The sequence below is a fragment of the Heteronotia binoei genome, chromosome 7 (assembly GCF_032191835.1).
Source record: "Heteronotia binoei isolate CCM8104 ecotype False Entrance Well chromosome 7, APGP_CSIRO_Hbin_v1, whole genome shotgun sequence".
Lineage (NCBI taxonomy): Eukaryota > Metazoa > Chordata > Lepidosauria > Squamata > Gekkonidae > Heteronotia > Heteronotia binoei.
Window position 1 is genome coordinate 129,678,498 of NC_083229.1, and position 27,353 is coordinate 129,705,850.

Below are 27,353 nucleotides of genomic sequence, written 5' to 3' on the forward strand. Positions count from 1 at the left end.
GTGAATAAACTTGCTTCCTTTCTAGAGCATCGCTGCCCCAGACAGTGTTGCATCTATACCTTGTGGCTAACAGCCACTGATGGACCTCTGCTCCAGATGTTTATGCAGTTCCCTCTTGAAGCTGTCTATGCTTGTAGCCACCATTGCTTCCTGTGGTATACGTCTACGTTTGTGCGTAGAATTAGCAACCCTGAGGAGGCTTTGAATTGATTTCTAACAGCATGACTCTGGTGCATGAGCAAATGAGAGTGGTTTCATGCAACTTTCCTTCCTTTACTCCTATGGATCAATGGAATTTCATTCATTAAGGTCTGCTAATGGTCAGCAAAGGTTGTTGAAATGGGCTAGCCCTGGATGGGTCACTGAACAAAGAAAATTTGGACTTGTGGGTAACTATTCTAAAAAAAAACGATTGAGAGCCACTGGTCTAAGGAATGAGGACTGCTTCTGAGATGTTGCTCTCATTGTGCCATGAAAAGAAGAAGAAGAAGAAGAAGAAGAAGAAGAAGAAGAAGAAGAAGAAGAAGAAGAAGAAGTTGATGATATTGGATTTATATCCTGCCCTACACTCTGAATCTCAGAGTCTCAGAGCAGTTTACAATCTCCTTTACCTCCCCCCATCCCACAACAGACACCCTGTGAGGTGGGTGGGGCTAAGAGAGCCCCTTACAGCAGCTGCCCTTTCAAAGACAATTCCTATGAGAACTCTGGCTGATCCAAGGCCATTCCAGCATGTGCTAGTGGAGGAGTGGGTATCAAACCTAGTTCTCCCAGAGAAGAGTCTGCGCACTTAACCACTACACCCAACTGGCTCTCAAGGACTGCCCTTTCAAGGACAACTCCTGCGATAGCTATGGCTGACCCAAGGCCATTCCAGCAGCTGCAAGTGGAGGAGTGGGGAATCAAACCCGGTTCTCGCAGATAAGAGAGCTATGGCTGACCCAAGGCCATTCCAGCAGCTGCAAGTGGAGGAGTGAGGAATCAAACCCGGTTCTCCCAGATAAGAGTCCACACACTTAACCACTACACCAAACTGGCTCTCTCTACTGGCTCTCTACTCCAAACTGGGTCTCTTCTTGAGGCTCTCTTCTTTTACTTTTGGCAGAAATGTCCATTTATGATTCAGAGGCTCCGTTCCAGAACTTGAGGCAGCCATTTATTTTTTTCTTTGCTCCTGGTGGGGAGCACAGAGTAGGTTCTTGAGTGAGTTGGATTGGTCCATATGGCAGAAACCCATGACAAACAGGTGTCCCCCACCCACCCAGACTCCTCTCATTGCTCTCTACCTGAGTTCTTGTAAAACCTCACACAGCTTAATAACATAATAATAATAATAATAATAATAATAATAATAATAATAATAATAATAATAATAATAATAATAATAATAATATATTTTATTTATATCCTGCCCTCCCCGCCGGAGCAGGCTCAGGGCGGCTCACAACATATAACAAATACAAATTACAATATAAAACGTTATCTCAGTACAATATATATAAATTGCTAATTAAAACCATGATAATTAAAACCATCAAATTACAGTTAAAACGAACATTTACAGTGCTATGTTCTAGATGTTCTCCGCAGTAGTTTATGATGGCCGTCTATAGTAGACTAAAATCCACATTAAGCGAAGGCCAGTTGGGAAAGGGGAGTCTTGCAGGCCCTGCGGAATTGATCGTTTATCACTCGCTTAGTCGTTTATCACTTGCCTCCATTTTAGTTATTGACAGAAATTCCATTATAATCTCCCTCCCCAATCTGCTAATGCTAAAAGTAAACAAAGCATCTGGTGGTTTATTTTAAATAGTAATGTCTGATCTTTCTTCCCCAAAGAAGGAGCTCAAGGTGGCTTATTTACAAAATGCCATCAAAGCCGAGAATAAAACCACGGAAACATCCATCAAACAACAAATCAATTTGCCAAACAATATCCAGATCTCGACTAGGCCAACAGTCCAAATCACCAGTGACTAATAAAGCACCGTGTTCTCCAATAAATCAGCAGGAAGCCATTTGGCACATAAGCGCTTTACACAATTGTGTCTCTACAGGATTCTAGAAGGTAAAAATCCCCATTTCTCAATGCAATCTCCAGGCCATGGTGGTCATCTGTCTACTTCTGTTGGGGCCCAGCCCATGTTCTCTAAGGCCAGCTAAGTTCAAGTCCAACTGAAACTGAAAAAAAAAAAATCTCACTTCAGTTTGCAGGTTTCATCCTTTCAAAAAAGGATCATTACAATTCTTTTTTGGCCCTAAAAGGGGTTTTTCCAGTTTGAGTGTTTGACAACCTAGTTGTATCTCCTTTGCTTGTGAAGTTCCCAGACCCCCTTAAGCTGAAACATAGTGATGGGCCTGCTGAGCGACGACCCCTTGATATTTCTCAGAAACATTTGATTCACTGGTCTGTTTTACCTACCCCACCCCCCACCCCACCCCATTCTGGAGGCAGAACATCCCAACCATTTTTCCCCTGATAACACAATAGAGGAAGATCTTTTAAATTCATTCTTGGGACTCCCGGTTACAGAACAAACAGGGATTACTACCAGGTTGGAAAGTCTAAGACTTAGGCTCTTGGGTATTAAAAGAGACTCTTCAACAATCGTACCAGCCGCTTCCTGTCAGAACAATGATTCTTCTGTTTGCCTGTCAAAGCCCAAGCTACTGCCATCCTCTGCGTCAGTTCCAGTTTTATTTATTTTATTTATTTATTTATTTGGAATTTATATCCCGCCCTTCCCACCAGGTGGCTCAGGGCGGCTTACAACATGTAAAAAACTAACATATAAAACTAGCATAGAATATAAAATTAAACATAAGAAGAAGAAGATATTGGATTTATATCCCGCCCTCCACTCCGAAGAGTCTCAGAGCGGCTCACAATCTCCTTTACCTTCCTCCCCCACAACAGACACCCTGTGAGGTGGGTGGGGCTGGAGAGGGCTCTCAAAGTTAATAGTTTCATAATAATTATGAAAAGTTAATATTTCATAATTTACGTAGTTAAAATCTAGACATTTATCACAGTTATATACATAAACATTAAACCATGCCGCGATCTTACAGCTACACTTAGTTCAAGTTCAGTGCCGGTTAGTTGTGGGCCAGCCGGAAGAGGGCTGTCTTACAGGCCCTGCGGAATTGAGCAAGGTCCCGCAGGGCCCTTACCTCTTCCAGCAGCTGGTTCCACCAGGAAGGGGCCATTACGGAGAAGGCCCTGTCCCTTGTAGTTTTCAAACGGGCTTCCTTTGGCCTGGGGACAACCAGGAGATTTTGAGTTCCCGATCTCAGTACTCTCTGGGGAACGTGTGGGAAGAGATGGTCCCTCAGGTAGGCAGGTAAAACGGTCCCTCAGGTAAAACATAAGGCTTGCATAAATCAGACCAACAGGTTCCTCGAATCTAAACCTATACCGAAGGTCATTGATTCTTATCCGACTTGCAAGACTGAATTGACTGATGGTGACGTCCAAACTGTAACTGGGGCATCTTATAAAAACGGTTGTATAGTCTCTGATTCTGAGGTTGACCTGAATAAGATATTGCACGAGGGCTGACAGTTAAAAATTCTGTCTTGGAATCTTGGGGGGTGGCGGAGTAAGCGTCGCAACCCCGACTTCCTGGCTCTTCTACAAGGACACCATATTATTTTCCTCCAGGAGACCTGGAGTCAGGACCACGAACAGCTTTTTATTAAGGGATACAGGGCCTTTTTAGTTCCTGCTGTCAATTTGCATCTAAGGGGTCGGCACTCTGGAGGTCTGGCTATTTTTGTTTCAGTAGATTTGGATGTGGAGATTCAGGTCTTGGGAAAGTATTGTTCAAGCAACTTTCAAACCCTTTTAGTTAAGGGTTTTCCCTTCGGTGATCTTATTTGTATTAATGTGTATATTCCCCCAATTAATTCTAAGTTTAAAGCTAATGAAAACTCTTGGGACTGGTTGGGTGTAACCATTGAGGCTTTAGCGTTACAGTTTCCTAATTTTTATTTTATAGTGGGTGGTGATTTTAATGCCAGAATTGGTTCAGGTGTTTTAGATTCAAGCGCCAGCATGAATTCACAAATCGCAGTCCATGCTTCTCTTTTCGAGGGATAAGGTCATTAACAAATCGGGACTCAAATTTTTGGAATTGCTTTCATGGACTAACTTATATGTGTTAAATGGTACCTATTTAGATGTAGCTGGTGGCTCTTTTACTTACTTATCAACTTTACGGGCTAGTACTATTGATTATTTTGTCATATCTACCTTATTGAAGTTAGTGGGTGGGTTTGAGGTCGTTGATAGCCCTTTAAGCGACCACTGTCCATTGAGACTTACATTTAATCTCAGTTCTAATATCCTCCTGAAACCAGTCCCAGAATTTGCAGAAGATTTAATCCAAGGGTTGAGGGGACTCAGGTGGTCAGAGCAACTACACTCCAAACTATCCCAAACCCTTGCTAACCCTGAGTTGGAGACCCTGAAACTTGCTCTTTCCCAGTCTGGCAATGATGCCATCAAAATCCTTGATGCTATAAATGGCTATTTTAAACCCTTTTTTTAATTAATATGAGGCCAATTAATTTTACAGTGTATACTAGCAATGGCTGGTATGATTTGGAATGTAAGGCGACCAAAAAAGAGATTACATCTTGCTGATGTCACATATTTTGAAACGTAGGCCTTACTATAAAAATTTAATCAAACAGAAGAAAAGGGAGTATGCCAATTCTTTACGGAATGAGCTTGAATTAGCTGTTTCAAGGAAAAATGAAACTCGATTTTGGGATATTGTCTCTAACTGTTTTAATAGCCGCCCTCAACAGCTTGAGGCACACATCCCCCCAAAGCTTGGGTTCAGCATTATAGTCAGGTATTTGGGTTATCTGTAGCTTCTTCCCCTGTAGACATTCCACAATTGCAAAATTTTAATTTTGATATAACAGATCTACCCGTGTGGGCCCCAGTTTCAGAGAAAAAGATTGATGGTATAATTAGTTCTTTGGCCTCTAGAAAATCTCCCGGGGAAGACTTGATTCCCTCAGACTTCTATGGTCACCTGTGCTAGCCACAGTTTTTTCACAAATTAATGATACGGGTATAATCCCCTCCAGCTGGAAGCTTAGTATCATCGTCCCTATTCATAAGAAAGGGGTTAAATCAGATCCTCAGAATTATAGGCCAATCAGCTTGCTTGACATAGCAGCAAAAATATACAGTAAATATTTGCTGTTTAAGCTTGAGGATTGGGTCATTGAGAGCCACATTATTCACCCACACCAAGCAGGTTTCAGGAAAGGTTTTTGCACTGTTGACCATTGCCATACCCTTCATCATTTGGTGCATGCCGGCTTAAAAGGTCCCACAAAATCTCTATACGTAACATTTGTGGACCTGGCCGCTGCATTCGATTCTATTGATAGGAACCGTTTATGGCAAAAGTTATCAGATGTGAATATTGACAAAAGGTTGTTACTTCTGTTACGCGAGCTGCATACTGATATTAGTGCTCAAATCAGAGTGGGAACTTCAGGCTCGCTTACAAAAAAGAATTCCAATCTGTAAAGGAGTGAAGCAGGGATGCGTGTTGGCTCCTACTTTGTTTAATCTGTTTATTAATAACGTAGTTGAGAGGTTATCTGGTCCACAATTTTCCCCGCCTACTCTTGGAAAGGATAAAATTTCAATTTTGTTATATGCTGATGATATGGCCCTAATTTCGCTTACCAAAATTGGGATGAGAAGGTTGTTGCAGCAATGAGGACTATATTGCAAAGAAGAGGCCCTTAACATCAACTATGGCAAGGCTAAGGTGATGGTCTTTAGGAAAAGGACTCAAATATCTTCCTGGAGTATACTTGGTAACCCAATTAATCAGTGTAGCTCCTTCAAATACTTAGGTATTACTTTTAGAGAGAATTTGAACTGGAATGTGCATGTTGCTACAGTCAAAGCATCTGCTACGAGAATTGTGGGGGCTATTCTGAGATTTTATTATACTAAGGGAGGTTTTCTTATTGATCCCGTTCTAAAATTATTCAAAAGTAAAGTCATACTCCACCTTTTGTACGGTGCTGAGGTCTGGAGATGGAAAGAGGACATCCTCACTGGTGTGGAAACTATCCAAAATCAGTTTTTAAGGTGCATACTGGCTCTCCCTAGGGGAACACCGGCTGCCCTGATGAGAAACTGGCCTTCCTTCCCTAAGGGCACCGGTACATCTTGCTGTTCTAAAAGCCTGGGAAAATAACAGATTGGTCAGATCTGATTCGTTTAGTCAACTGGCTTTTAACTCAATGTTATCTAAAGATCCAGAGCGCCTTAGTTTTTTCAATAACTTACTTGTAAAATATTCTATTCCTGATGACCTTCTTGCTGTCTCAGCAGACAATAGACAACTCAGAAATTGGGTATTCAAGTGCGATGCCATGTTAGACAGACAACTAATTTTAAAATGTCAGTCAGCTCTATGGTTTAAATTATTTAAGAATGATCATTCCAGGTCTCCCTACCTGGTTGGTATAGCTAACCATAACCTCAGAGTTGCCTTCACATCCTTGCGCTTTGAAACAATGCCAACGGCTGTGCTCGCTGGCCGTTACAGTAAAGTACCTAAGGAACAGCGTGTCTGTATTTGTGGCATTCCTGTTAGTGAAGATTTACCTCATTATGTTCTTAATTGTCCATTGTACGCTCAACCCAGGGCAAAAATTCTCTCTGGGATATTAACTAACCTATACGCCTATTCAGATTCTGAGAAGATTGTATTTCTGTTAGCTGATTTTGATGCCAATATATATCATAGTATGGCATTGTATGCCCTAGCAGTGAAGAAATTACGGGCCAAAGCCTGTACTGGTGCTAATTAACTACTGTTTTTATGGTTATTCTGTGATCGCAATATTTGTTTCTATTTTATGGTGTATTTCGCCCTGGTTTGTTACTATGGCTTAACACAAATAAATTACTACTCCTTTCAAAAAAGAGAAGCACTCTTACAGGGAGAAATGGTGGTCATGGGGCTACCAAGTCTGTTGGAATTATTTGGGGACTTGGGAGGAGGGATCCAGGAGAAGGCAGAGGCTGGGGAGGGGAGGGGCCTCAGCACGGCACAGTGCCATGGAGCCCACAATTCAAAGCAGCCGTTTTCTCCGAGGGAGCTGATCTCTGCCAGCTGGAGATCAGGTGTAGAAGTGGGAGATCTCCAGCCCTAAGTGGCCAACTGTGCTTTGGGAATTGGACTATCCCATATCTGAAACGGCTATGCCAACACAAGGCTTGAAGCAACCAACTAGAGAAGTTTTTGGTATCGCTCAGGGGTCTGTGGTCTTCAAAGCAAAAGAAGAGTAATTTCAGCTAAACAACCCTTAATTGTTGAGAATTTATAAACGCAGAGTGGTAAAACCGCAGTACTATAATCTGAACTCTGTGCTCACGACCTGAGTTCTATCCCAGCAAAAGCTGGTTCCAGTAGCCGGCCCAAGGTTGACTCAGCCTTCCATCCTTCTGAGGTCGGTAAAATGAGTACCCAGCTTGCTGGGGGGAAACTGTAGATGACTGGGGAAGGCAATGGCAAACCACCCCATAAAAAGTCTCCATGAAAACATTGTGAAAGCAACGTCACCCCAGAGTCAGAAACGACTAGTGAACATAAGAGAAGCCATGTTGGATCAGGCCAATGGCCCATGCAGTCCAACACTCCATGTCACATAGTGGTGTATATATATATATATATATATATATATATATATATATATATATATATACACACACACACACACACACACACACTGTGGCTAATAGCCACTGATGGACCTCTGCTCCATATTTTTATCTAACCCCCTCTTGAAACTGGCTATGCTTGTAGCCACCACCACGTCCTGTGGCAGTGAATTCCATATGTTAATCACCCTTTGGGTGAAGAAGTACTTCTTTTTATTCATTTTAACCCAACTGCTCAGCAATTTCAATGAATGCCCACAAATTCTTGTATTGTGAGAAAGGGAGAAAAGTACTTCTTTCTCTACTTTCTCCATCCCATGCATAATCTTGTAAACCTCTATCATGTCTCCCTGCAGTCGACGTTTCTCTAAGCTAAAGAGCCCCAAGCGTTTTAACCTTTCTTCATAGGGAAAGTGTTCCAAACCTTTAATCATTCTAGTTGTCCTTTTCTGCACTTTTTCCAATGCTATAATATCCTTTTGCGTATCCTTTTTGAGGTGCGGTGAACAGAATTGTACACAGTATTCCAAATGAGACCACACCATCGATTTATACAGGGGCAATATAATACTGGCTGATTTGTTTTCAATTCCCTTCCTAATAATTCCCAGCATGGTGTTGGCCTTTTTTTATTGCAATCGCACACTGTCTTGACATTTTCAGTGAGTTATCTACCACAACCCCAAGATATCTCTCTTGCTCAGTCTCTGCCAGTTCACACCCCATCAACTTGTATTTGTAGCTGGGATTTTTGGCCCCAATGTGCATTACTTTGCACTTGGCCACAATGAACCTCATCTGACATGTTGACGCCCACTCTTCCAGCCTCAACAGTTCCCTTTGGAGTGTCTCACAATCCTCTCTGGTTCTCACCACCCTGAACAATTTAGTGTCATCTGCAAACGTGGCCATTTCACTGCTTACTCCCAACTCCAAATCATTAATGAACAAGTTAAAGCGCATGGGACCCAGTACTGAGCCCTGCGACACTCCACTGCTTACCGTCCTCCACTGTGAAGACTGCCCATTTATACTCACTCTCTGCTTCCTATTAATTAGCCAGTTTTTGATCTGCAAGAGGACCTGTCCTTTTACTCCATGACTCTCGAGCTTACTAAGGAGCCTTTGATGAGGAACTTTGCACAGGGGACCTTTCCTTTCCTTAAGCCAGTAAGTGGACTAAGGTGCCCCTGTTAATTAGGCTCAGGAAACCCACTAGGACAAAACATCTGCCAGACAAGAAGTTCACCTAAGGCACTTAGACTTGAAATGATCTCAAAATCTGACCTAATGGAATTGGTTGTTAAATCTAGCCCGCCCACCTCCCGCTTTAAGATTGCTCAGAAGATCTGATCGCAGTCTCTGTCACTTCCAGTGGACAATCTGGTGAGCTTGACTTTGCCACCAAGCAGATCAGATTCTCCCGTCTTCCTCTATAAAAATGCATCTGCAATTAAAGGCCATTCTCCAGGAGCTCAGGGTGACACTGCCTTGAGGTATGGATCTGGAGGCTGGAGATTTGACCTCATGAGTTAGTCCCAGCTGTCAGAGTTGGGCTTCCACGCAAAGGAGTGCTGCAGGGTATTTTCTCCCAGGGCACTGGAATGGGCTTGGCTAAGGCTTTCTTAAGCACTGAGTAAACCTGGTCAATTTTAACTTTGGCACGCTGAGAGCGCTGGGTGAATGCATTCATTTAACGGAGGCATTTTTAACCCACCTTTTCTCCTACAAAGAGAGCCGAGTGAATTAGAACTGCACAAATAAAGAGAATAAAAATTTCAAAACCCCACGTATAATAAGTATACAATGTCAGGAAAAGCCAGCAGGGCAGTCTAGGATCTTTAACTGGGAGGTATGGCAATGGCAAACCACCCCGTAAAAAGTCTGCCGTGAAAACATTGTGATGTCACCCCAGAGTCGGAAACGATTGGTGCTTGCACAGGGGACTACCTTGACCTTTAAGTGTAGCTGACTGGGGAAGGCAATGGCAAACCACCCCAAAAACGTCTGCCAGGAAAATATCATGATGTGACATCACCCCATGAGTCGATAATGACCCAATGCATTCACAGGGGACTACCATTACCTTTCAGTTTGCTTAGACACGCACACATTTAATACATTTAAACACACAATCACATGGATGCTGAGATCAGACTGGGGGATCCAAACCTGTCTCTTTCTTTTTACATATTCTGTTCAGCAGAAGGCAGCGGTTTCTGGGATGTCGGCAGCAATTCTGCTGCCTTTGTTGAACGTTTCAGGGAACCTGTGATTAAAGAGCGCAACTGAAAATTCAGGATCGAGATGGCAAACATCTAGAAAGATAATAATAATAATAATAAATTTTTATTTATATCCCACCCTCCCCGCCGAGGCAGGCTCAGGGCGGCTCACAGGACATGGTGCATACCATGATTACAATAAAATACAGTTAATATACAATTAAATTAGCAAATCATAAATTACGTTAAGTAAATAAATTAAAACCAGTATAAATTGAAGGTGCTACAGTTCAATACATATATATAATGATGGCTGGATGTCATTACCAGGATTCCACCTTAAAAGCAAGTTGGAAGAGGACGGTTTTACAAGCCCTGCGGAACTGGTTGAGGTCCCGCAGGGCTCGCACCTCGTCTGGCAGCTGGTTCCACCATTGGGGTGCCATTATCGAAAAGGCCTGCTCCCTTGTTGTTTTTAGCTTGGCCTCCCTTGGTCCAGGGACTTTCAGAAGGTTTTGAGAACTAGATCTCAGTGCTCTCTGGGGAACATATGGAGAGAGGCGGTCCCTAAGGTAGGCAGGTTCTCGGCCATATAGGGCTATAGATAACCAGAGAAAACTAAGGGCAGGCAGTCCCTGAATTGTATATTCGAGTACTAGAGTCTTTGTATACATCGACATGGTGGGCATTGTATTTTGCAACAAAAAAAGGAGAGACGTGTCTTAAACAACGTTAACTGCATTAACTTAAAGTGGATAGATTGAAGTCAAGACAGAAGTGCAATTCAGCAGTTAGCTGGCAGTAACACACCTAGGCAATTCCAAATATCTACAAGGAGCAGTCAATCGATTTCTAAACTCTTAATAATGAAGAGGTTAATTATGGCTCATTCCTGGCTAATCAGAGGAGGGGAAGGGGAGGGGGGAGAGAGAGAGTTTAATTTATTTCAGTTATTCCTCAGTTTGCTCCCACTGAAGACCCCAAGTGGCTTGTATCACTCTTCCCTTCTCCATTTTCTCTTCCTCTGAGGCAGGTGAGGCTGAGGCGGTGTGAGTGGCCCAAGGTCACCCACCAGGCATCCATCCATGGCAGAGTAGGGGTTCGAACTGGGGTCTCCCAGATCCTAGTCAGACATTACACTGGCTCTCTGTTTGTGTTTCTGGAGAACAGGGACAGGATATGAAAGACACTGAGAGATGCAAAATTGGGGATCTGAGAGAAACAGATGAGCAGCAGCCATGGGGAAGGGAGAGAAACTGACAGGAGTAGGGGAACCACAGGAGTTCTAACTTGTTCACTTGATCACACCTCATTGCCTTCCTTACTACAGCCCCCCTCCAGACAGCTTTTGTCTGTGCCAGTCCCAGAATGTCTTTTTTGGCACTCAGAGGGGACCTTTTTTTTTTTCACCTGTGGCTTTGAGAGAGTCCAAAGATAGCTCCAGAGCAGGATTCCAGAACTGGGTCACTAGAGCGGAAGGGCAGGAAAGCAGTCCATGGGGAGAAAGTGCCACCGTGAGGGAAATGGGAGGGGGGAGTAGGGGGGAAAGGAGAGGTTAGATCATAGTTGCCTGTTCTGAGGTGCAAATGTTGTCTCCTTCTGTGGTGGAGGGAGGCTTGGATGGTAAACCTGGTTGATTTTCCTGGTTTGAAAACAGTGATATTTATTGCAAGATTCCCGCATTTATTTATTTATTTGGGGGGGGGGGGCGGTTTGTGATTTCCAGGGCTCAAACCTTTCCTCACAGAAGGATATTCAGAAACACTTTGACAGGGAATGGGTCTGGCTGTGTGATTACCTCAGAAGAAGATGAAGAAGATATTGGATTTATATCCCACCCTCCACTCCAAAGAGTCTCAGAGCGGCTCACAATCTCCTTTACCTTCCCCCCCCCACAACAGACACCCTGTGAGGTGGGTGGGGCTAAGAGGACTCTCACAGCAGCTGCCCTTTCAAGGACAACCTCTGCCAGAGCTATGGCTGACCCAAGGCCATGCTAGCAGGTGCAAGTGGAGGAGTGGGGAATCAAACCCGGTTCTCCCAGATAAGAGTCCGCACACTTAACCACTACACCAAACTGGCTCTCAGGAAGAAGGTCAAGTTTATATATATATATATATATTTCAAAAAAACACCCTGAATGGATAATTCCTTTTAATTTATTTATGTCTCTAACACATATCTCTCCTGCCTTTATCAGCTCAGATGCAAAGCGGCTTTCAATGCCGTAATGATGTTGTGAAGGCCTAAATACGTCAGCCCAGTTAGCCAGATTAAAATGCGCAGATAAAATATGCACAAATTACAAGTTCTAAAACATGCAGGATTAAAACAAAAACAAAAAACACACCCATGCAGAATTAAAACAAAGGTAGCTAAATAGGCTGAAACAATAAACCCCCTACCAGATACTCTCTTGCAAGGCTGTCTTCTTCAGCATTAAGATCAGAGGTCGTTTTGAAGAAAAATAGGCAGTGGAGCTCATGCAGAGATTGTTATGCAGCTGCACCTACTATTCAGTAGACAAGGTGGGAAGGGGGAGGTGGAACTCTCAGAAAGGTTCAGGAGCTGCGCTCCTGTGAGCTCCTGCTGAATCTGAGGCCTGATTAAGATGACTCAGTGCTCTGCCTAAAATGGGAAACTTTCAAATGGGAGGGAAAGACTTCAGGAATTTAACGATGAATACTTTAGAAATGGTTTTGCTACATTTGGTAAAACTGACCTTGAGAAAGTGGGGGAGCACAATTCAATTTGAGGAAATTTTCGTTCAACAGCTCATCTAAAGAACATTGAGAGGAATTAAGACATTGGAGGGACGAGAGCGTTTCAATAAGTCTAAATGGCATTTCTGAAAAGGTATTCAAATATGAATGCTGCGAATGATTATCCAATCACATCTCAAGTCGAGCAGATTCGCCTTGCTTTATGAAGTGCTAATACTGATTTCCTGCCATTTCAAAATAAGCTGCTTTTTCTTGATACGTGCATAAAAGAACATTGAATACATGCTGAGTATGATGCTAATGACTAATTGTGATGGAAACTAAAAGTTTTGCGATTTGAAACATTGCAAAATTGTATCTTTGAATTTCTTCCTACTGCCTTAGGTATCCCATTTATTTTTTAAACTAGATTGCTCTATGTAGTTTTTAAAGCTCCCCACAAGATGTCACTGTTAGCTAAGTATCCAGGGACAGACACAGAAAAAAAGGGCAAGGCTCAATCTGTTAAAACTTCTGTACCCTGGAAAATTCTTTCTTTTTCGGCAAGGTAGATGAGCCGATGCAACGTGTGCATGATGAAGAAAGGCAACTGAGATTCTTTTGGCAGGTCATGGGGTAGATAGCGAATGAAAAATGTGGACATGATGGGGGACAAAAATGACAGGGAAGTCTTGCAGAGAGGAGACAAGAAAAGGATTTTGCAGCGGTATTGGAAACCCACCTTGTCTCTGACTGAATCCTTGGGTTCCCTGACCTGTGTAGAGACCCTGTCATGCTTGTCTGCTTCAAGTGTAAGCAAAGCTCGGGTGGTAACCAGAGTCCTGGACTAGGATCTGGGGTCCTGGGTTCCAATCCTCTCCCTGCTATAGAGCTGGGGGACTTCAGGCCAGTCATTTTTTTCTCCCAACCTAACCCACCTTGCAGGGTTGTTTTAAGTATAACGTTGGGGAAAGGATAATTTGGCGCACCGCTCTGATGTTCATGGAGGCAGGATAGAATCAGAAATACACTAGATAGATAATGGGAAGAGAGAGACTTATTTATAACACCATCCGTGAAACAGCCCATGATTTCCACAGCAAACCTTCTTGCTAGAGCTGTGGCTGGGGAGAACAAATGCAAGAACTAGGGGAGAAGCATTCAAGAACTGTATGGCTCCCTTGGAAATAGGAGCCTTCCCTGGGTTGTGAGCTGGCCGCCCTCTTGCTAGATCAGAAACTTCCTTGGCATGCTATGAATAAGCTATCCCCAAAATATACAGTAGCCTTCGTCCAAGGTCACACTCGAGTTGCTGCATTGTGTTGAATTTCTGTGATGTACCAGTGGTGAAAACAAATTTATAACAATCCTTTCTGAAGTATGGGCTAGCACCAGTGCCTCTAGAAGTGTCTTCCTTCCTCTCTCTTCCTTCCATCTCTTATAGCAGGGGTGGCCAACGGTAGCTCTCCAGACGTTTTTTGCCTACAACTCCCATCAGCCCCAGCCATTGGCCATGCTGGCTGGGGCTGATGGGAGTTGTAGGCAAAAAGCATCTGGAGAGCTACCGTCGGCTACCCCTGTCTTATATGTTTCATATCACTAGCCTGCAACATGTGTACACAAGTAGGCAACCTTTGTCAAATTTAAGGCCATCTCTTATAAGACAACAATTGGCAAGAACAGCTGTTTTGTCAGCAAGGCAAGAGAGGAGGCCAAAGAAACTTAATCTACAAAGTTCAGACTTGGTTCTGTTCCATACATGGTGGAGCATTCTCCTCCTTCTCTGTTCAAGACCAGAAAAAAAAAAAGAGACAACACCATGTATCTTCGTAAAGATGATAAAATCTGCAGCTTCTATTGGAGGTACTGGGCTTTTCCACATTCTCATTTTCTTCACTTGTGTGTTCCTGTTCTTTTGGATTTGTTTGTTTCTGGTCTGCATGTGCTTTGCTCCCTCTAGTGGTTGATTCGCTATTACATCCCTTTATGCCCCGTGGTGCAGAGTGGTAAAGCTGCAGTACTACAGTCGGAGCCCTCTGCTCACGTCACGACCTGAGTTCAATCCCAGTGGAAGCTGGGTTCAGGTAGCCAGCTCCAGATTGACTCAGCCTTCCATCCTTTCAAGGTCGGTAAAATGAGTACCCAGCTTGCTTGGGGGAAAGTGTAGATGACTGGTGAAGGCAATGGCAAACCACCCCGTAAAAAGTCTGCCGTGAAAACGTGAAGGCGACATCACCCCAGAGTCGAAGATGACTGGTGCTTGCACAGGGGACTACCTTTACCTTTTTATTGGTTGATTCGCTATTACATCCCTTTATGACCAGAATTAAACCTTGCAGCTTAAATCTGCAGGGAGATATGCTAAACATAAAACAATGTAATACCAAGTTGACCTGTAGAGGGAGCAAAACACAGCTCTGTGTGACTCTACCAGCTCTGTGTGACTCTGCTCACCGTGCCGGATTCCTCGTCCGATGAAGTGTGCTTAGAGCACACGAAACTTACGTTCTGAATGAAACTAAGTTGGTCTTAAAGATGCACTTGACTCCTATTTTGTTCTACTTGGGTCAAAGAGCAGTTTTAAGATGTAAGCCTGATTTCTAAATAGAAATGTGAACCCTATCCAGGAGAGGCCCATCAGGGGAGGGCGGGATATAAGAACGTAAGAGAAGCCATGTTGGATCAGGCCAATGGCCCATCCAGTCCAACACTCTGTGTCACACAGTGGCCAATATATGTGTGTGTATGCACACACACACACACACACACATATATATATATACATACTGTGGCTAATAGCCACTGATGGACCTCTGCTCCATGTTTTTATCCAATCCCCTCTTAAAGCTGGCTATGCTTGTAGCCGCCACCACCTCCTGTGGCAGTGAATTTCACATGTTAATCACCCTTTGGTGAAGAAGTACTTCCTTTTATCCATTTTAACCTGACTGCTCAGCAATTTCATTGAATGCCCACGAGTTCTTGTAGTGTGAGAAAGGGAGAAAAGCACCTCTTTCTCTACTTACTCCATCCCATGCATAATCTTGTAAACCTCTATCATGTCACCCCGCAGTCGACGTTCCTCCAAGCTAAAGAGCCTCAAGCATTTTAACCTTTCTTCACAGGGAAAGTGTTCCGAACCTTTAATCATTCTAGTTGCCCTTTTCTGCACTTTTTCCAATGCTATAATATTCTTTTCGAGGTGCAGTTACCAGAATTGTACACAGTATTTCAAATGAATTCCAAATAAATTTGATTAAATTAAATAAATAAGTAAATTCTACAGATCTGACTGGACAAAGACAGTTAACATCAGCATCTCCACATTGTCTCAATTGCATTTCCATTTATTGACACTCCTCTTGTCCATTATTGCCTTTAGGTAGTTGTTCTGCTTGCCTCTTTAGGTACTGAAGGAAATGAGAGAGAGAGAAAGTGAGCTCCTGAGCATGTCTTCCTCCAGATCCCCAGAATATTTTCTTGAGGGGAGGGGTGGGAAGATGGGGTGAAGAAAAGAGCATAATTTCCCCAACAATACTTCATGGAACCTCCCCCCCCCCGCCCCCCACAAGTCCCATTCAAGCAGTCCAAAAACATCACCACCCTGAATCGCATTTCAGTATTCTGCTTCTGAGGCATGAGACCTCTGTCTGAAGACCTATCTTCCTTGGAGGCTTTTCAACAGAGGCTAGATGGCCATCTGACAGCAATGAAGATCCTGTGAATTTAGGGGGAGGTGTTTGTGAGTTTCCTGCATTGTGCAGGGGGTTGGACTAGATGACGCTGCAGGTCCCTTCCAACTCTATGATTCTATGATCTTGTACTGGGCCAGACCATCTGGCCAAACAAAGATAGGGTTTTTTTCTCAGTCCTTCTAGATGAGATAGAAACAGACCCGAGAGGCTCAAGTTGTCCCTAAAATCATGGTCTCTACCTCCCTGTTGGCCAGCCCTGAGTCTGAGGTTCCTCTACAGCATAATAACATAAACAATATATAATATAACTATGCAATAAATAATAAGAAAAGATGGACTCATAGAGCTGGAAGGGACCTCCAGCGTGATCTAGTCCAACTCCTGCACAAAGCAGGAAATTCACAAATACCTCCCCACACCCATAAATCCCCCGCGACCACTGCTCCTTACCCAGAAGATGGCAGAAACTCTAGAATCTCTTGCCCTCCTTCTCATGATCTGCCTGATTCACAGAATCAGCATTGCTGTCAGATGGCCATCTAGCCTCCGCTTCAAAACCTCCATTCATTCTTTCGGTAAATTGTCAGTTTAACTGTCCGTGTGTCTTTTTCACGATGACTTTGGATTTTGTACAATATCATTTTATTTTCTTTTTTTTTACTGCCAGGTCTGATTCTGCCTTGTCTCTCTTTATTGCAGCCATTAGACTTTGAAACGAAAAAGGCTTACACTTTTAAAGTCGAAGCTTCCAACGTCCACCTCGATCACCGCTTTCATTCCGTGGGCCCCTTCAAGGACACGGCTACCGTGAAGATCAACGTGTTGGATGTCGACGAGCCTCCAGTTTTTAGCAAACCTTTTTACACCATGGAGGTGTATGAAGACACTCCCATTGGGACTATTATAGGAGCGGTGACAGCCCAAGACCTTGATGTTGCCAACAGCGCTGTCAGGTGAGGCGTTGACAATATCTGACTTCCTGTCACGATAGCCTCAGTGGGGTTATTTTGCAAAAAAACTATCCTAACAAAAGAATTATGAAGAGGCATTTAAAACTATTCAAAACTGATGGCAGAAAGTGCTATCGAGTTGCACCCAACCTATGGTGGTCCCAGAGGGTTTTCAAGGCAAGAGACATTCAGAGGTGGTTGGCCATTGGGGAGGGATGGTGGCTCAGTGGTAGAGCATCTGCTTGGTAAGCAGAAGGTCCCAGGTTCAATCCCCAGCATCTCCCAACTAAAAAGGGTCCAAACAGTAGGTGATGGAGATGGAGGACGGTGGCTCAGTGGTAGAGCATCTGCTTGGTAAGCAGAAGGTCCCAGGTTCAATCCCCAGCATCTCCAACTAAAAAAGGTCCAGGCAGTAGGTGATGGAGATGGAGGACAGTGGCTCAGTGGTAGAGCATCTGCTTGGTAAGCAGAAGGTCCCAGGTTCAATCCCCAGCATCTCCAACTAAAAAGGGTCCAGGCAGTAGGTGATGGAGATGGAGGACGGTGGCTCAGTGGTAGAGCATCTGCTTGGTAAGCAGAAGGTCCCAGGTTCAGTCCCCAGCATCTCCAACTAAAAAGGGTCCAGGCAGTAGCTGATGGAGATGGAGGACGGTGGCTCAGTGGTAGAGCATCTGCTTGGTAAGCAGAAGGTCCCAGGTTCAATCCCCAGCATCTCCAACTAAAAAGGGTCCAGGCAAGTAGGCGTGAAAAACCTCAGCTTGAGACCCTGGAGAGCTGCTGCCAGTCTGAGTAGACCAGACTGACTTTGATGGACCGAGGGTCTGATTCAGTATAAGGCAGCTTCATACATTCATTGCCTGCCTCTGCTTAGTAATAACGGTGGTCTCCCAGCTGTACACTGACCAAGGCCCACCCCGCTTAGCTTCTGAGATCTGATTTGATCAGGCTAAGTAGGGATGAGCAAACCATACTGATTCTGCTTTAGAAAGAATGATGCCATTGTGATTTGCAGAGGTGGGGGGCTGTCACTTAACTAAAATCCATTTCTGGGCTTTTTTCCTTCTACCCCTCTACACCTCTACCCCACGACACTGCCCTAGGCCCGGAGGCCTAGGGTGGAAAGTTCAATCCACGCCAACAAAGTAGAGCCTCGCTGGTGATTCCAAATACTTCCGCAGCCTCAAGTTTAACCATGCTAATATAGTTTTTAAAATTTCCCTTATTTTATTTACTTTATAGTCCACCTTCAGTCTGATATATCGCTCAGTCCCGGACTGAATATTTGATGTAGCATCTGAAGTGATCGTTTTCATTGGCAGCTGCTTGTTTCTTCTTCCTGGGACTGCTTCTCCAGTCCCTTCTCACCTAAGTGGCTCCATTGAAAGGGAAGGCACAGAAAATAGTAGGGGGATGATTATGAATGCTTTTCTTCAGCTCCCCTAACACACAAGTGAACACTAGACTGCAAACAATTCTATCAGGCACTGTCCGAATCCAGTCTCTCGATACAATCTGTTTGTAGAATAACACCCCGTTGCATTTGCAGTTTCCCAGAAGATGCCGTTGCCAAAAGCAAGAAATCTTTCTGGAAAGTGGAGGCTCAGTTATCTGGGCCATTCCTGCTTAAACCTCGCTAGCTAAGAAGGGAAACGTTTCTGGTTGAATATGTATGCTGACATAATAATACAGGGTTCAGGAAAGGCATTTTTTTAAAAAAAAATATTGGAAGCAGGTTTACAAAAGAACATAATTATCTACTCAATCTTTCTATATTGAGACAACATTAAGCATTTATCTTTTGCTTCTTTACTTCCTTTTCTTTTTCATCATCACTATTATCGCTACGCTTGACTACTAAGAGAAGAAGAAGAATTGCAGATTTATACCCCGCCCATCTCTCTGAATCAGAGTCTCAGAGCGGCTCACAATCCCCCATATCTTCTCCCCGCACAACAGACACCCTGTGAGGTGGGAGGGTCTGAGAGGACTCTCACAGCAGCTGCCCTTTCAAGGGCAACCTCTGCCAGAGCTATGGCTGACCCAAGGCCATCCCAGCAGGTGCAAGTGGAGGAGTAGGAAATCAAACCCTGTTCTCCCAGATAAGAGTCTGCGCACTTAACCACTACACCAAACTGGCTCTGAGGTTTAAGCAGGAATGGCCCAGAAAAGAAAACCATGCATTTCAGTCCAGGATGGCCACAAGGGTCCAGAAGGGAAACAGCATCCCCTCCTCCCAAGGATTGAAAAAGAAAAAAAAAAACTTGGGGAAAATATATAAATAATAAACAACAAACAATGGGGGAACATACCAAAATGCTATGCTATTCCAACCTGTTTAATAAAGATGAATAAACCACTGATATAAATCAAGTATTTTTCGTTCCATAAGGTGCTCCGGAACATAGGACGCACTTTCCTCCTGGGGGGCGATCCGCTGCCTCCGCCTCCAATCCCGGCGCTTCCCCCGCGCCTGCCTGCCTGGCTCCAGCTTCTTCCAGCAAGCGCTGGGATCGCTCCACGCTGCCCCCACCGCAATCCCAGTGCTTCGTGAGCGCCGGCTGTGGAGAGGGCGGCATGCTTTCTCCGTGCCTGTCTGCCTGGCTCCAGCTCTGATGCTTAAAGCAAGCGCCGGGATCGGAGGGCGGAGGGAGCGATCCTGGCGCTTGCTGTAAGCGTCAGAGCTGGAGCCAGGCAGACAGGCACGGAGGAAGCATGCTGCCCCCTCCGCAGCCGGCGTTCACGAAGCGCTGGGTTTGCGGTGGGGGCAGCGTGGAGCGATCCCAGCACTTGCTGGAAGAAGCTGGAGCCAGGCAGGCAGGCGCGGGGGAAGTGCCGGGAACAGAGGCGGAGGCAGCGGATCACCCCCCCCCCCCGGAGTAAGGTACCTTTGCTCCATAAGACGCACACATTCCTCCTCCACACTTTTTTTTTGAGGGGGGGGGAAGTGCATCTTATGGTCCGAAAAATATGGTACATTGTTTTTAATCCAAATCGTAACTTCAAAATGAGTCCCAGTTTTCTTCAAATTCTAAAGAGTCTTCAAGCACTCATACTTTAGATATACTTTAGGCATTTTTTAAAAAAAAAATATGAGGGTCAGAATGTATAATTCAAATAATAAAAGCAAAAGAGCTGTATCTCTCCCTCGTCTCTGTCCATCTTTTTTCCCCTATTGGTCATTTTTTTTTATTGTCTTCCCCATTCCAGACCATCACTCCTTATATAGTTTTCAGTTAAAACATTTAATCTCAGTTATTTCATGACTAGGCTTGCATGCTCTAGGTTGGAAAATATCTGGAGATTTTGCAAGTGGAGCCTGGAGAGGACAGACTTTGGGGAGGGACCTTGGTGAGATATAACATATAGGGCATTTTCGCACTGACCTTCTAGTGGAGCGACCACCCTCTTCACACCGGAGGATCTGCCCGGATTTCGCACAAGAAGCGCCGGCGCACCCAAAAGAGCCGGCGACTTCCGTCGCGAAACCCGCTCAAACGTTTTCCTGCTTCTTGGCGGTTTCCGTTTGAGCGGGTTTCGCGACGGAAGTCGCCGGCTCTTTTGGGTGCGCCGGCGCTTCTTGTGCGAAATCCGGGCAGATCCTCCGGTGTGAAGAGGGTGGTCGCGCCACTAGAAGGTCAGTGCGAAAACGCCCATAGAGTCCATCCTCTATGGACTCCAACCATTTTCTACAAAGGAACTGATGTGTGGAGATGAATAAGCAGATCTCCAGGTACCACCTGGAGGTTGGCTACGCTCACAGCTTTCCATAACAGTCACACACTTCTAACCTTGGTTCTCCCTGAAGAATTCATGGTCAAAACAGAGAGTCCTCTTGGTGTCAGCAGGGAATAAAAAATAAAATTAAATTAACGGTGTTGCCATGTTCTTCATGAGGTAAGAACTTTCAAAATCCAGAAACGGCAGTCAAAGATTTGTGTATATCCGTCACAACCCTGTGTACTGCTGGTCTGAAGGCAGAATCAGGATATCCGCTCATAAATGACGTCTGCTCAGATGTTGCAGACATACGGTTGTAGCCCATGGATGCCTTCCTTCAGCAAAAGGAGTCTTGTCTTCCACTGATGGAGTCTTGTCTTCCACTGATGTTAGGTGAAAACTTCTTCTGTTCCTGGAAGGCACCTCTCTTAGAGGAACGCATCCAGCTCTCTGTTCTGTTGTCAGCAGTGATCCCTTTTCACTGCAGATGATGCACATTTTCGCATCTTATAAAATCTCACCAACCATAACAATGGAATTGTAGAAAAAAGTTGCCAGCGCTCATTAGCGCACCTCACCTGCATAACTCATTTGCATATGCCACACTCCCTTGACATAACCGGAAGGTGCACTAAATTAGATCATCTCAGGATCAACCTTAAAAGGCTTCTTGAATTAGAATTGTCATCATAAATCCTTGCTCCCATCATACCTTTTTAAATGACTTTCTCCTATGTGGCCACAGTGGCTTGATGAGGATTTCCATGGATCATTTTGTATGGGAAAAAGGTGCAAGAGCTCAGTAGCCCCTGCGCCTTTTTGCATTTGCATATGCCCCGGGATCTGTGGGCAATGGGGAGAGAACTCCCTGGCTGGAGGTTCAGGAGCTGTGCTCCTGTGAGCTCCTGCTGAATTCAAGCCCTGAATGCGGCAATGTCCTTGCATAAGCAAGAAGGAAAGGTGTTTCATTTCCTACTCAGATGGCAGCTCAGTGTCCCGCTCAGATGCATTTTCATCTCACGGTATCTCAGACCTCAGGAGCAGCTTTCCAGATTTCAGAAGAGGCATAAAAATGCACTCTATATAGAGGATGGCGTGCAATTGTTTTTTGCGGCCCTAGAAGACCAAGTCTGGAGACCAAGTCCTATGAAGAAAGATTGAAGGAGCTGGGCATGTTTAGCCTGGAGAGGAGACAGCTGAGAGGTGATATGATCACTATAGTTCAGGGGTGGCCAACAATAGCTCTCCAAATGTTTTTGCCTACAACTCCCATCAGCCCCAGCCAGCATGGCCAATGACTGGGGCTGATGGGAGTTGTAGGCAAAAAACATCTGGAGAGCTACCGTTGGCCACTCCTGGTATACTTGAAGGGTTGCCATATAGAGGATGGTGCGGAATTGTTTTCTGTGGCCCCAGAAGGTAGGACCAGAACCAATGGGTTGAAATTAAATCAAAAGTTTCCTGCTCAACATTAGGAAGAACTTCCTGGCCATTAAAGCAGTTCCTTAGTGATACAGGCTTCCCCAGGAGGTGGTGGGCTCTCCTTCCTTGGAAGTTTTTAAACAGAGGCTAGATGGCCATCTGGCAGCAATGAAGATCCTGTGAATTTAGGGGGAGGTGTTTGTGAGTTCCCTGCATTGTGCAGGGGGTTGGACTCGATGACCCTGGACGTCCCTTCCAGCTCCAGGAGGATTGGCTACATCAGGGGTGTGTGGTCTAATATGCAAAGGAGTTCCTGCTACAAAAAAAGCCCTGACCAGCCCCATGTAGAAACCATCTTAGTGAAAGTGCCACTACCCACATTCCAGTGAATAGCAGAGCAACTGTCAGCACTAGAAGCTCTCGCTTTTTCAAAACAAGTGAAAACATATTTGCATTCAAAGTGAAGCCGTTTTGTTTTGTTTTGTTTGGCACTTCCTCACTAATAATCTTTGCGAACCCTAAGCTGGGGGGAAAGGCATCATAATGATGTTTTCAGCAAACAGAATACATGTTCCCCGAGAATTATAAGAAGGGTCCTTGAGCCACATCAATGCACCTTGGGAGTGTTATTCGGCTTATTAGAATATATTTGTTAAATGCTTTAAAATGTATAAGTGTTGCCACACAGCTTTTACGGCAGAAGGAGAAGGAGGAGAAGGAGGTCAATCCTATAGTTCCCAAGCTCCCAACAGTAGTTGGAGATCTCCTGGAATTACAACTGAACTCCAGGCAACAGAGATTAATTTCCCGGGAGGAAATGGCTGCTTTGGAGAGTGGATTCTATGGCATTATGCCCCCACCCCCCCTCCTCAGACTCTACCCCCAAAATCTCCAGGTATTTCCCAAACCAGAGCTAGCAGCCCTATTAATTCCCCTATTCCAGTTTATTAAGCTGATTGTGCTGTTTTATCCAGTGGCCAAATTGAGGGGAGGGAAAATATATACAGCCATTAGTTACTGATGCATTAGACTTCAGTGCACCATAAGGTTTATATCTTCTGAAAGTAAAAGTCAATAAGCAGAAGTTAGGAAAAAGCATAAATTAGTTACAAAGCAGTTGTGTGTGATTACAACTTCCATGTGTGCCTTACAATGATTACTCTGCGTTAGCTCTTTAAAACCCAGTTTGCCATGTCAGGGTAAATAACAGCTTGTGTCAGTTCCATAATATTTTAAATGAAGAACTTGCACCACATAAAAGGGGGAGGGAGGAGATGGGACAGGGACAAATAGGTCTTTAAAACAACTTGGGAAGACATTACAGCCTCTAGTACACAATAGCCGGTATAATGTGCTGCACAGTACAGTTTCATTGCAAATTAATTCATTTTCTCCAAGATGATTTCCAGGCGCAGTTTTCGCCATCACAATGCCTATTACACAAATCTGTGATCTGCAAAACAATGGAGGCAGTCACAGAAAGACGGATCTGCGCTTTATGCCCCAGACGGCACAACTCCGGAGAACAAAGCACTCCCAAAAAGCTCACATTAGCAAAAAAGTATTACCACTGGCAGCAATTTATTACTCTTTATCAGGCAAAAAGGAGGGGGGGGGAGAGAGACTTTTCAATCTGTTGCCTTTGACATATGGGGATCAGAAGATAATAGCGAAATGACAGCGGAAATCCACTTATTTAAAGAATAGCGAGAGACAAAAATGCTTTGTTGTAGTCACTGAGATCGCTGAGGCTTATGTTCTCTGTTTGGATAGAACTGAAACAGCGAAAGTTTCCAAGAAGCCAGAAGTTTATTTGGTGAGGATTAAAGTTGTCGTCCAGAACACAGAAGCAGAGAGGCAATTCTGAAAGGTGACGAGCAAGGCCAAGGAATCTACGTGGGGGGTTCCCATGCCCTGCCCAGGATAGCCCAAGCACACCGGATCTCCCTAGCAAAGGCTTGGATGGGAGACTTCGGGCATTTTCGCACTGACCTTACGCCGGAGCGACGTCCCTCTTCACCGCGCAGCGTCTGCGCGGATTTCGCACTAATTGCCCCGCAGAACCCGGAAGAGCCGCAAAGTCCCGCAGCTTTTGCGTCGCAAATGTAAACCACCAAAAACCGGGACCTTGCGGCTCTTCCGGGTTCTGCGGAGCAATTAGTGCGAAACCCGCGCAGACGCTGCGCGGTGAAGAGGGACGTCGCTCCGGCGTAAGGTCAGTGCGAAAACGCCCTTTCTTGGGGCAACTGCATTATACTAACGACACTTTGTTAAAGTGCTTGAATCCAGATGTCTTATTGTGAACAGAAAACCCTGCCCATCTATTTATTGTTATTTATTCCCTTGGATTTTTATCCCACCCTCGCCGCAAGCGGACTCAGGGCGGATAACAATGAGTTCAGACATCCACAAGCATCACTTCAAACAATAAATGCAACTAAAAATTTTAATTGTAAAACGGAATTTAGGCCTACCCACTCTCAGCTCAAGTCAAATAGGTTTTTCAGATTTTTTTTTAAAAAGCAAAACGTTTAGTGTTAATGCTCACAAAGGGCCAGCGCAAACACAACGGATGCAAAGTGCGCCACCAGGCCTCCCCACCCACTATTTTATTGTGACATTGCTAAAGTAGAAGGCATTGCATATACACTCTCTCTCTCTCTCTCTCACACACACACACACTCCTCCTCCTCCCCTTCTTTGTCCACTTTCTCTTACTTCCCTTTCTCTCATACAATCAATCCTGCCTAGCAGTTTGTGAAACATCAGGAGGACTGAATAATAGGGTAGCCAGGTCCGACTCAGGAAATACCTGGTGACTTTATATCTTCTTCTTCTTTCGAGAGTCAAAGCTATCTGACACAGGGAACTTCGACTTTTTGAGAGTCTACCCACCTGAAATTATCACTACCACAGTGCCACAGCAGCGTCAGTGTTCCCTCTAAGCTGCACGTAAGAGCGACCGCTCATGAAAACAGGAAGCACAGTTTAGCAGCTGTCTAGAGCCACACAGGTTTTTGCACTGCCCGCCACCCCTTCTAAGATTACAGCTAGCTTTTTTTTTTGGTAGCAGAAACTCCTTTGCATATTAGGCCACACACCCCTGATGTAGCCAATCCTCCAAGAGTTTACAGGGCTCTTAGTACAGGACCTACTGTAAACTCCAGGATGATTGGCTACATCAGGGGTGTGTGGCCTCATAGAATCATAGAGTTGGAAGGGACCTCTAGGGTCATCTAATCCAACCCCCTGCACAATGCAGGAAACTCACAAACACTTCCCCCTAAATTCACAGGATTTGGTATGCTACAAAATATGCAAAGGAGTTCCTGCTACAAAATATGCAAAGGAGTTCCTGTTACAAAAAATGAGCTCTGATTACAGCAGTTATATGCTGCTCAGGATGTGAACAGCTCTGTTCAATATAAGAGGGAACGTTGCACATCCTCGTGATTTATGATGTGCCATAAGTGCATTGTTTGATTTTCTGACTACTCATTTGCCTATAAAGAAAACTGTTGCAATTGGGATTTAAGACTGCATCCCCGGCACCTTCACTTGGGAATAAAAGCCATTAACTCACTTCTGAGTAACACACCATAGGATTAAGCCATAAGTATCGCGTAAACTAAGCCTTGCGCTATTATGCCTTCCATATAATCAACATCCAGTTGCAGTCCACTGCAAAGCAAATGTCGGTTTTAATGGGTTTCAATTGCATCCCATAACATCAGTAATCGCTTCACAAAGAAAAAGACAGCCGCAAATGGTTAAGATTCAAGCTGTCAAGGAGGAGAATCGCAATTGTTGTTTGAGTGAAGTATGAGAGCACTTTCTCCTGCTGTTTATGAGTATATTAAATGCAAATACCCAAAGAGACAGCTGCGCTAATTCACAGCAGCCAAATAAGAGTCATGTGACACTTCAAAGACTGACATGTCCTTTGAGGGCTCCCCCCCCCCTTTCTGAAAGATGGCAACTTTTGAGTTTGTTGTTAAGGTTGAGATGCTCCCCCAGCAGCTTTTGATGGACAAACTAGACCAGATACTTGAGAATTCTGGATTTTTCTAGAGGAGGGAGCATTGACCAATTCTCCCAGTGCAATTTTTCTGACCTCAAACATCCCTTTCCCAGATTCCCTGCTGGCCAGGAGGGTGAAACCTCTCGACCTCTAGACACAATATAGATCAGGGGTGGCCAAACTGTGGCTCTTTCACACTTACGGTGTGGCTCTTGAAGCCTCTGCCACCCCATTGGTTGACTTGGGAAAAGGCATTTCTCTCCTTAAATAATTTCTCCAAGCCAAGCCTGTCGGCAGCTTGGAAAATATATATAAAGTTAATGTTGCTTTCTTTCTACCTCTCCCTTCCATCTATTTGCCTGCCTGCCTTCCTGTCTTATGGCTCTCAAACATCTGATGTTTATTCTATGTGGCTCTTAGGTTAAGCAAGTTTGCCACCCCTGATATATATATAGTGGGTACATGTTTGCCCCAATGGGTTGTACACCAGACAAGCGTCCCACACCAGGCCAACACAATCAGTATTGGTGATCTTTGGAATGGGGTGTGGTTTGGAGGAGTACTCCTTTCGATCAGGTTTGTATGCTAAGACAGAGCAATATTTGATGCATCAAACTATGGAAGTATATTGTTGTCAGCTGAAACTTTTTAACTAGCAAAGTGAGAAAATATGAAAAAAGGCGTGCAGTAAGGAGAGTGGATTAATGAGCTGCAGTGAGAAATGCTCCTGGTTGCTGTGTTTGTTTTAAAGTTTGGTGAACTTACGGGAAGATGGAAGGCATTAAGAGGACAGCAAGAGGACATGTCTGAAGAGCCTCATTGGCAGTGATTACAATAAAAGATGATAGCAATTCCTCTAATTGTTGTAGATTTTCCAGGCTGTATGGCCACGGTCTTGACATTGAGACCT

The 27,353-nt window shown here is 44.5% G+C and overlaps 1 protein-coding gene across 1 annotated transcript in view; it reads left to right on the top strand.

The window, feature by feature from the left end:
• The window catches only part of CDH12 (cadherin 12), a 1,126,549-nt gene that overhangs the window by 1,070,821 nt on the left and 28,375 nt on the right, over nucleotides 1-27,353 (top strand). The window contains exon 9 of the mRNA XM_060244300.1: nucleotides 17,033-17,286. Coding sequence (XP_060100283.1) covers nucleotides 17,033-17,286 — 254 coding nt within the window. The remainder of the gene's footprint in view (nucleotides 1-17,032; nucleotides 17,287-27,353) is intronic.